The sequence below is a fragment of the Nothobranchius furzeri genome, chromosome 10 (genome assembly GCF_043380555.1).
Source record: "Nothobranchius furzeri strain GRZ-AD chromosome 10, NfurGRZ-RIMD1, whole genome shotgun sequence".
Taxonomy (NCBI): domain Eukaryota; kingdom Metazoa; phylum Chordata; class Actinopteri; order Cyprinodontiformes; family Nothobranchiidae; genus Nothobranchius; species Nothobranchius furzeri.
In genome coordinates, this window is record NC_091750.1 from 49,367,815 (window position 1) to 49,379,216 (window position 11,402).

An 11,402-nucleotide genomic window follows, 5' to 3' on the forward strand; every position below is an offset into this window, starting at 1 on the left:
AGCCTTATTTACAGAACATGTTCAAATAGGAGGGAGCATGCTTAAACAAGGAAGCAGAAACCGTTTCAGTAAGCTGCATGAGCAGCCGGAACCGTTTCCTGTCTAAAAAGAAACCCAAACACTCAGAATTAGAGTTTTTATATTACATTTCCATACATATACACATTTTGCTTTCTTTTTAAAAACTGATTAGACCTTAGGCTACAGTGAACAGGAAAATCACAGTGATTGTGGCATAATCAGATAATATTTACAACTCAGTTCTGCAGAAGGTTCGTGCAGTTACCAGTGCAACATCTTGTTTTCTCAACCTAAATCAGCGCCCGATTGCTCCGTTGTCCTTTGATTTCAGTGTTTTCTTTCAAAGTGCTCTTTGTGGTTTCTGATCGTCGTGGTGCTTGTGCTCATCACCGACCTTCTTGAAACCAAAGGTTCATGATCGTGCGTCAGTCCCATGGCATTTATTTATGCTTTTGACTGCCGAACATCTGTCCACTCCATTTTGGTGTTTTGAAGGGCCTGAGTCTTTTTCTCATCCACCTGCACATAGTCCACTTTGTACTCATCAGACAGAAATGGCTTCTGGAAGACACGGAGAGCACAAGGGGAGATGATTGTGAAGATTTTTTAATAAAAATAGTAGCACATTTTTCACATTATGTCACAGTTCAGGCCTCAACGGAACTGAATAAATAATACTGAGTGAATGTTTGTCCTTTGTCTGCTAATAAATATACCTTCTGCACTGGGGAGGGGGATGCAGAGTTGAAATCCAGAGACAAATAATCCAGGTTTGAGCTTTTGGTCCTGGGTTGAGCTGGACCATCGAAGATGAGACAGGACAGCGGCCTCCGTTCCTGACAGAAAAAAAGAAAAAACAAGAATATCTCAATTAAAATGAAAAATGTTTGTTTAGCAAATTACTTAATTCCACCATCAACAACAGTGTGTTTTTTATAAACAGTGTGTTTTGAATCTAGATTTTACCGAAGCAGAACAGTTTATAGCTTCATCTCTTGAACTGTCCCCATTCTCGAGTCGTCTGTCAAGAGGTGAGAGGTTCACTGCGAGGCTATAATTACACAGCAATAAAACACAAAAAGAGTTTTAGTCGCATTAAAAATAACTTTAAAGGTGTTGAACACTCATGTAATCTAGTGATGCACCCATATAAAATCTTTGGGCCGATACCGATATCCAATATTAAGATCACTGTTATGGCCGCTAATCGATATTTGCAGATACCGATGTACTGACATTAATGCTTCTAAAATCAGAAGATTTTGTATTTTGGGAAAATTATTAAAGCTGAATTAATGTTATTAAGTACACACACCATACACATTTACAGTTCTGAGAGGATTTTGTTCACCGTTCACATGACTAAACAATTACACATCACCCCCTCACCCTCTGAAACAGGCTAACAAATGGAGACGAAATGGAAAAAATACCGGTTGTTAAAATCAGCCAGGTTTTATTTATTGAACAAATGCCGATATGTTAAAAAATGACTAACATCGGCCGATACCATATTGATGCCGATATATTGACTATCCTTAGTTTAATCCATACATTTGCTGCTGTCTCTGGTAGGAATGAATGCCTTGCAAGTCGTACAGGGGGGCAGAAGTGCCTGGATCAGCATGGACAAGTCTCCTGCAGCAGAGAGGCAGCAGACAGCAGGATTTGGAGTCTTAATTCATGATTTTTGGACATCTTGCCTCAGACTGGATAAACGCTATGCAACTCCACCATCACATGGATGTTTTACCTCCACAAATAACACAAGGCTGGAGGAGCTTCTGCTGGGTGGTTGAGTTGCTAATGCTAATGGTTAGGTTCTGCTAGCCAAGACGTTAAATGCCGTTTCCTGGACACTAAACCCAAAACTGCCTTCTCCGTCACAAGCCAAGATGGGTGAGTCCAAGTGACCGCTTGACATAGATCTGTCAGGCTTTTCAAATCCTAGAGTTTCACCGTCTATTTTCTATCAGAAGCTAATGCAGAAGATAGGTGTAGAAGGTTTTCATGTCCAGCCTGCATGAAAAACTCAGAGTAACCAATTATAATAATAAATAATCATTTTTCGTGTTCCACACCTTTAAAGTTACAGACAAATAGAAATTGTATAATTGCTAATTGTATAAAATTGCTAATTAAAATGATCCGGATGTCTTGTTGTAATTAATTTAGTTGTAGTTAATGTTAAAGCACCTTTAACTACATAAATCTGGTTATTTGTATTTTCAGGAATAAAATAGACTAAATAGCTCTATTAGGAGTCATTTATGGTTCATACATGTGTGTCGTTTTGTCTCACCATGATTCAATAATCGCTCTGCTTAAAGGAAGATGAGTGGGACATTCGGTGATCGTCGAAAGGCCCCTCAGGTCCAGTGGTGGAGGTCGAGCTGTCGAGCGAGAAAGGTTTCTAATTTAGGCAATTTCTAACAAATCTGTGGATCAGACTTCTACACAACCTTTTCTTCTGGCCTCTCTCATAAATCAGTGTTGTGGAAGCGCACAGTTCAGTTGATCTTATCAGTGAGACATTTTGAAAGATGCTTTTTTTTGTTTAGCTTTTTCCAAAAAGAGACGAGAGATTATGAGTCTAATGAGCCAGATTATACGAGTGAAGTTTTGTTTGTTTGTTGTTAGAATTAAGTTACAAATCTCCAAAAGAGGACCCTTCAGGCCTGATCTCACCTCTCCGTAACCGAGGCTTCAGGTGCCGGTGGATGGGAGGTGGAGTGAGATCTTCAGGTTGGCACACCAGTGGGCTGAGAGACGAGGAAGACTCAGCACAGCTGTTGGTACCGAGGAAGCTGGCAGTCAAGGGGCTCATGGGGATGTAACTATCACATTCGACAGATGTTAGAGAGGGGGAAGGAGACGCCATGGGGACGTACGACTCATCCTGGTAGCTTTGAACTTGTCTGGTGTTTGAACAAGGCTGCAGAAACACAAAATACCATTGAGAGGTGTGTTTTTAGACCGATTTTCGTTAATTTCATGCTTTTTTTTTTGTTTAGCACTCGCCAGCTTCATTAATCTCATGTGTTAAACTTAACAAACTTATCAAGCAGTGGTGCCCACAACGGGTAGCCACGGGGGTCATGGCCACCACTAGAAAATTGCTGCCACCCCTCAGTGAAGGGCCCCTCTTGCAATAAATCATATTCATGATCGCATGAACCATAAATTCATCCATCTTCTCTAATGAAGACAAACCCCCAATAAAAACAGATAATTAATGAGTAAATGAATTAATAAATAATAATTTAAAAACACATATATAGGTCGCTGCTGCTCATAATTTCCTAAGTGTATTTTTTGTGGATGTTTTTGTGAAGGCAACAACATAAACTCTTAAAATCCTAAAAAGTAAATTTTGAATTAATGATTCAGATAACTGCTGAATTGTCTTTTTCTCTCATGTTTGTGTCTAAAATTAGTGGTAAATGTGTATTTTTTTTAATTGAAAATGAATGAAGGGGCATTGCTCAGCTACAGGCTAAACTCTCCCAGAGTTAGCATAAGGCCCGAGTCATGCTTCTGCGTCTGCGTCAGTGCGGGGACACGCAACACCATTATCCATTCTTGCGAGCCTGCTGGAGAGCCCAGCAAGGACGGACGGAGTCAAGCTCTCTTTTCTAAACATCTGTCCGTAAAGATGGAGAACGCAAGCTTGTGATTGGTCAGGCCACCGCTGTCTTTACACCGCAGCTATTGCGCTCTCAAAAACATAAAGAGAGCCGAGGATAACTAGCGGCAGACACGGAGAAGCTTGAAGAACACCTCGCGAAAAACTCTAAAAATATGAATGTTTAATTCCCCCGTGACTGGAGGAGTGAAAAGATGCGCAGCAAACGTTTTATTTGTGGACGGAAATGACAGGAAACGTGGGTTTAGAGGTGGCGAGCGCATGAAGAGGTGGAGGAGAATGAGAGACAAATTTGTCTGTGTTAAAAAGTCTCTTAAATACAAAAAAATCACAATATAAACACACAATCTTGGACCAGATACATGACAGGATACCACAGAACAGCGCTACGCCCTCTACTGTCCTGGCGGGGAATTGCTTTGCAACACTCCCCAGGAGATGGAGAAGTATGAGGGCAAAATGTCTCCGTCTGTGTGTGTGCGTGCGTGTCTCTCCCTTTCGGAGCTGACGGAGAAGCATGACTCAGGCTTAAGGCTTGATTTGGTGGGCCACCCCAAATCTTTCACTGGCCACATCTGAACCCCACCCCCACATGAAAAATTTCTGGGGGCACCACTGCTACCAAGCACAAATTCATATAAAACACAAATTGATCTTCTCAACAAACTGTTTGGTCATAAAGGTACATTTCAAAATAAAAGTCCATCTGCTGCTGTTGAGCTTACCAAATTAATACTTTGTCTCCTGGTCCTCATAAATCTGCTGTCAGTGTTACCTATAAACCAATAAAAATGTGATTAACATAATTTTTTGCTGTTACACTCAGCTGGTTTTTATTTAAATTAAATGTAGCATCTTGATGCCTTTGATGTTTTAAGTGCAAGCCTCACTTGTCCTGAAGTGGTCCAGACAGGACAGCGAGGTTCTTCTGGAACAAAACGGGGCACTGACTGGGAAGCTCTGCACAGTCGGTGTCACCGACCTTTGAACTCTGCCATCGTTCAGCAGCTCGAGCAGGTGATTGGGTTTGGGTGGGAGAGGAGGTGGAGTTTGCAAATCCCCACTGGACTCAAACGCAGCAGGTGTGTAAGGTTTGTCAAACTGGAAGACGCTGGTAGTGCAGCGAAGCAGTGGAGAAGAGGAAGAGGACGGTAAGCCTGGGAAGGTGCAGGGAGCGCTGAAGGGAGGATGGGTCATTGTTCCTTGTGGGAAAAGAGACGGACTGGGAATGGTGTGAGAGATGGAGGAAAAGGACGACTCGATGAGGATGTCCTTGGTGGCTTCGTCTGATAACCTCTGCTCCAGAGAGATGTCAGAAGTGGAGAAACTGTCCCGTCTACAGACATGAAATAAATGAAAACAATGTTTTAGTTAACCATGAACAACAGCTGTGGCTTTAACGTGTGTTTTCTAGGTGATACACACCTACTGGTGCTCACACTCCCTGTCTGACACTGAGACAGGAAGAGGTAGTCCTGTGGATGACCTGAGTCTGACTGGCTTGCTACAGAGACTCGGTCAGAGCTGTCCACAGAGGGCTGATTGGAGGTGGGGGTGAGAGAAGAGCCCTCTTCTGTGCTCTCTATTAGAACACACACACACACACACACACACACACACACACACACACACACACACACACACACACACACACACACACACACACACACACACACACACGCACACACACAGAAGATGTTTTTATTTAATCTAATTCCCTCAAGGTCATCAATCTGTGCTAAGCTGCACAAAAACAGCTTTACATTTGCTCTAAATCAAGTGAGTGGCATTAAAAGAGGAATTTGAGGTTTTTTCCCTGTTAGAGACACACTTGTATCCCTTTCCTCTTTTTTGTTTAGCTATTCTGTCTCTCTTTATGTCTGTTTGGCCCTCTTTCAAAAATGTGCCTCATTCCATTTCACTCAAGGCCTTGGAATCAAGGCCGCCCATGGACAGACGCGTTATCAAAAAACCTTCACAAGGCTTTGAATGTTCTCAGAAAGCATTTCCTAGCAGATGTTTCAGCTCTTTTGTGAGCTCAAAACAGCCTTTTTGTGTGTTTGCAAGACTCAAGAATCACTTTTCTTCTACTTCTGCTGAAAAAGTTTGTTTTAACACTAATTTACGATCAAATAATCCAATTCATTAATCTATGTTAGCATGTGGAGCATAATTTCTGCCTAATGGCCCCCCATGTGTGTGTGTGTGTGTGTGTGTGTGTGTGTGTGTGTGTTTTGCTGATTGGACATGAGATTCAAGCAGTTCCAGTAACTCTAGACCGTTGGTCTATCTCCTTCATGCAGGCTGACTGCTCTCCAACTGACAAAATGCCTGTGTTGCATTTTAATTTGATGAAACAGCAAATCAGCAGCATCTTAACAGTCATTTGGGTCTCTGCAGGAACAGGTTGAATGTTTAAATGAGACATACAAACTTTTTAATAGATTCCAGCTGAATTTGGTCACATGGCTCCCTGCTATCTTCTCTGATGCAGCAGAAGCATGTCGAACGCGTTTAACTGATGGAAACATCTTTGTTGCTTGGGTGATGACTGGATCACAGATAAAACGTGAGGCCTGGTTTTGTCTCACCACGATTAAACCCCTCACTGCTTTCAGCAGAACATGCATCTGTAGTAATTTCAGGGAAATGCTGTCTAGTTAGTCCATGAGTCTAAATAGAGCCACACGCATCCAGTGATGGTGTCGCTGCAGCAGAGAAGAATGATAGGAATCTTTGAGGTTTTAACCACAATTTGATGACGCCTGATCGTGAGCAGCTGAGTTATAGAAATGTTTATCATCTTGTTTCACAGAATACTGTTTAGCCCTTTTTAACAGAGAAACAGATCTTTAATTAGGGCTCCGTTGAATTCTTAAAAACAACAAACACAATATCAGTTTAAAGCTGCAATTTGGAGTTTTATCCCTTTCAGGAATAAAGCATGATTTTTAGAAAATCTGTAAAAGTGATTTAATGTTTAGTTTTTATTTTATTTTTTTTTTGCAACATGAATTGAGTGCTACTCAGCATTAGCCAATAGCATTGGACATCTGCTTACATACAAAATGTGTGTGAATGTTTGTGTAACCTAGATATGTGAAGAATTGGTAATATTGATAATGGAAAAGGAAGTTCATAAAATATTTATTTATAAATGAATAAACATCAAAATGCGAGAGAGAGAAAACGTGTTTTAGCTCTGTTGGACGGCTTGAGGTGCACATTCACAAACAAGAGGCGTTGCTTCCAGCTATCATCATGGAAGTAGAGTGCAACACATTTTCTTCTGCCTCTAGGTGGTGCACTCTGACAAAAACTCAGTTTTTCTGCTTTAAAGGTGTAGTATGTAAGCATAAAGTAAGATTTCTACGGTGAAATAATCCCAAAACATGCCTCAACCATGTTGGAAGAAAGGTCATACTGAGACATATTTAATTCGCAGCTGGCTGGGGGGTTATCAGTTTTTCTCCTTTCAAAATAAAGTGAGCTACTGTTTACCATCAGTGAACGGTGCAATGTCTCCTGCAAGCTATTGCTGCAGCGCTGACATTTTTAATTTGACTATGGCCGGCAAAAAGTTACAAAGTTGTTTAAAGATCCGAAGCAAGTAACAAAAGTGAGCTGAAAGTTCTTTCTTGTACCCCTAAGAAGCCACACCATCTTTTTGTTTTACTCTTATATCAGGTGAAGCAGGCTAGAGGCTAACATTGAGCTAACTACGTTAACGGTGAATTAGAAGCAAAAAGTTGGCTATAAAAATATCTCAAGCTACTTTTAAATTACAAATATTACAGTTAAATGTGTGTGTGAAGTGAACAATAAGTCAAAAGTGGCGTTTTACTGCCTTTAATGAGTCGTTCAACGCTATAACAACAAGCTAACAGCCTGACGGTAAAAACAACACTTCCTCTATGCTGGAGGCATATTACCGTAATAAGTGTAGTAAGTGCTCCGTAACATAAAACACCCAAGAGTGCTAGCAACAGATATGACGATGTATTTATCAACTTATCAACTTACTGTGTATGACTCATCTTGGCTCATCATCTAGAATGTTCTGGTGCTGATCTGTAACTGGTAACAGCCACCAAACTCACAAAACCAAAGTGAGAGAGAGAGAGATTGCAGTAACCAAATTTGACCACAGGATGTCATCTTACTTTATTCTTACATACTGCTCCTTTAATGTCAGTTAATGTCAAACATATTCCCTAAAGTGCACAGGATGCAAATCCACATCTAAACTATCTGTCCCTTTGCATAAAACTGATCCAAAATGAACAGAAAGTTGTTGGAATAGCTTCACCCATTCACATTGTTTTCCTGCTACAAAACACTGTTTTCACAGATCTTATAGTTGTGTAAATGTTGACCAAAGCTGGTGTGAACAAACACTGATCACCACAGCTGTGCGTTCACAGCAGCAAACAGTGTGTGAAACCTGACCTGTTCCTGGTAGTAAACAGAAAAGCACAGTAAAAACGCAGCTCTGACCTCTCAGATCGCTGCTTCCTCTGTGGTAACAAGTAACACAAATGATTAAGAAGCTCCTAAAGTGATGTTTTTAATGTGGGTGTATTTAGGAGCTGAATTTCAAACTCTACCTGCCTCCTCCAGGCTCCCAAAATGACAAATCTGACTGATGCTTTTGATCCAGCTGTTCATCTCCTCCTCCGTTTTGGCCACGAGGTAGAAGATGCGAGAAGATGTTTTCACCACAAAGAGGTGCTTCCCGTGAAAGTCCCGTTTGATGCGAAGCTGCCCGTTGAGCATCTCCACCTCGCACTCCTTCAGGTCGATGGTCCTGATGGGTTTTTTGGAGTTTTTGTTCTGGTAGTATTCCAGCACATCAGGGTTTCCACACATGCGGCCCCGTCGGAGGACAAACCAACGTTTTCGCCATGCCTGCAGGTGGAACAGACAAAATTTAAATGTTTATTAGTCTGAACTTATTCTCCAGTGAGTGATGCACGTTGTTCGGTTTAAAAAAGCTAACATGAAGATAAAAATCTGAACACTGCAGCTTATTTTGCAACAGGATATTTTTTGTTTTGTTTTGGTGAATAAGAGGAACCTCAAGTCTGATTTCCCAGAAGTACAAGTAAGAGGAAGTGCACTGTATTTAACAGAAAATGTTTATCACAATGCAGGAGTTATTTTTAATATTTTGGGTCAAAACTTTGAACTGAAAATTAGCTGAGAAACCAAAAACCTAATTTAAAGCTCCAATAATCTGCTACTCAGTGTCATCTCAGACACAAATGAGCATTTTTTAAATTATAAAAGCAATTTTTTACTATATTTTAAAAACCATTGCATTGTAAAATGCTTTAGAGAGCAGAACGCGAACATGTGATCATTTCTCATTTGGTTTCTGTGGCTTTTTGTGTTTCAGGGCGGATCTTCTCCAGAACCTTTTGTGGTGTGAAAACTTGTTTTTGTTTTTCTGCGTGTGGCTGATCCACTCCTGCACAAATCAGTCAGTAATTTATGCTTCTTTACCACGAAATGGGTAGACCCAACATGCTTGCTGCTAATAACGCTAGCAGGTTTCAGAGGAAACCATAACTACAGATGGCAATTTGATCCAGCAGGTGTTCCCAGTATGCAAAGTCTGAGCTCTTGGGAAAAGAAATGTTTTCTTTATGTTGCATAAAGTAGAATGTAAATGCAGAAAAACTGGTGTTTTTTCTTGTTTCTTTTATTTGAAAGACAAAATTTCTTGTATTAACAGAAAAATTATAAGTAAATTTAAAAATACATTTTACTGTGATTCTACACTCTAAAAACAAAAAGTTGAATTAATTTACCAAGTTAGGTCAACTGGTTCTACTCAATGCAGTTGCTTAAATGGAAAGAATAATAAACATTTATTTTAACGTAACTATGCATATTATTCTTTACATTCACGCAACTAGGTTTAGTGGAACCAGTTTCTTTTTCATTTCTTAGAGTGTAATTCTCTTCTTTTCTGCCATCATGTGACTTAAGTTCGCTCTGGTCAACATCTTGCCAGTGCTGGTGACAGCTGAATCATTTCAAGTGGGTCATTTATACATTTGCAAAAATGCCTCACTCAGATGGATTAAACTTCCAGCAGGTATCAACTGAACGGGAATATTTAATTAAATGATCACTTACCAAAGTCTTAAAACCAGCTTTTTTGTTGTGTTTTCAATTCAATTCAATTCAAAAATACTTTATTAATCCTAGAGGGAAATTGATCATGACAAGAGTGTTTCGGCAAAATCTGATTGTTGCATCACAAAGAATTCAGTCTTGTGCACCAACAACCACAATATTAGTGATGAATTGTGCAGAAACACAGCACATTAATGTCATTTGGGCTGAAATATTTGAAATTTTCATACTGTCACATGCCAGTACCTGACATTTGAATGAGGCAAAAAGACTGCCTGTCTACCCAACTGTCTGAGTAGAAGAAACACACACACACACACACACACACACACACACACACAGAGAATGAGCAGTCTTTGCATAGCATGTCACAATAAGCTTCTATTTCCAGTCTCAAACCCATACTCCATCACACACACACACACACACACACACACACACACACACACACACACACACACACACACACACACACACACACACACACACACACCCTTTCCTTGCACTGCTGTTGTCAAATGGCCTTCCACCTCCTTCAGAGGAAGTGCAAGCAGCCGTCACAATGCTGGAGACTATTTCTGCTCAAGTGTCTGACTGCTGCTGACTCTACTTCCCATGTTTCACAATGCACACACTCATCACACAAACAAATGGCATGTTATCACATGACCCCCGACAAGCACACAGCACTGAGGGCTGGATGCTCTTCAGCTGAGACACAAACACACACCGGAGTTGGATCTATCGGTGTCGGGATGTAAAGATGGCTGAGTTAGAAATGAGCAACTCCCACACAGACACAAGGTTAAACAGCTGCTCTGACAGAGGGCAAACACAGATGCCTGATGGCTGCCGTACTCACAAATCTCTTCAGTTTCTTCTCTGGAGGAGATTTGATGAGCCAGCCCGTGCACACCACATCCCCAGAGCTCATCTTGACTGCAGAGTGTGTGGTTCTGACGGCAGCTGCCTCTCCTCCTGCTGCTGCTGCTGCTGCTGCTGCTGCTGCTGCTGCTGCTGCTGCGAGACTGAGAGCATATCCTGTGTTCTGGTATTCGGCTCAGCCACTCCAAAAGGAGGAAGTAAGACCGATCACACTCACTGACCAAGAGAGGGAGGGCGGGCTAGACTCGGTTAGAGGGGGAGAGAAAGAGAAGCATGTTTAGTCGATGGAGCTTTTGCCTCAGGGAGAGTTAATGTGGAGAAAAATGCACAAATAATAATAGATTTAGAGCCTCGCTGATCTGGAACAAGAGGTCACATTTATGAAGAAGTCCCTGATTCTACTCTACTGCTGAAGAGTTGTATAATTTCGTTGCACATCCAGTGTGGTTTTTGAGTTCTGCAGAAACAAGAAAAAAAACAAGGTTTTACTGATTAAAATTACAGCTTTTCCCCACCTAATCCTTAAATATGAACAGAAACAAATACATGAAGTTGGAATGTTGGTGCAAACAAAGGTTAACAGCATGCCACATGCTGTATAACTTTATTTTCTGCCTGCCATCTGTTAAACGGCATGCCATCTGTATGTACAGTCTATGGTTAAAAGATAGCATAAATTTGAATTATTTACCAGACAGATTTCCAA

At 40.9% G+C, this 11,402-nt stretch overlaps 1 protein-coding gene across 1 annotated transcript; it reads right to left on the reverse strand.

Moving 5' to 3' along the window:
* Positions 1-122: 122 nt before the first annotated feature.
* On the reverse strand, positions 123-10,872 carry gab3 (GRB2 associated binding protein 3). Its single transcript, XM_015961057.3, has 10 exons — positions 10,674-10,872; positions 8,275-8,575; positions 5,093-5,249; positions 4,558-5,003; positions 4,393-4,442; positions 2,710-2,956; positions 2,324-2,414; positions 988-1,072; positions 738-857; positions 123-582 (listed from the first exon to the last, which is right to left on the reverse strand). The coding sequence occupies exons 1-10, from the start codon at positions 10,743-10,745 to the stop codon at positions 466-468; spliced, it is 1,686 nt and encodes a 561-aa protein (XP_015816543.1). The 5' UTR covers positions 10,746-10,872; the 3' UTR covers positions 123-465.
* Between the last annotated feature and the right edge of the window lie 530 nt (positions 10,873-11,402).

Excerpts from the sequence above, each read along its gene's own strand:
- gab3 (XM_015961057.3), bottom strand. The coding sequence starts at position 10,745 with ATGAGCTCTGGGGATGTGGTGTGCACGGGCTGGCTCATCAAATCTCCT. Across the intron at positions 5,250-8,274 it reads TGGGAGCCTGGAGGAGGCAG|AGAGCACAGAAGAGGGCTCT; the intron begins GTAGAGTTTGAA and ends GTGTTCTAATAG. Across the intron at positions 583-737 it reads CCCCCTCCCCAGTGCAGAAG|AAGCCATTTCTGTCTGATGA; the intron begins GTATATTTATTA and ends CGTGTCTTCCAG.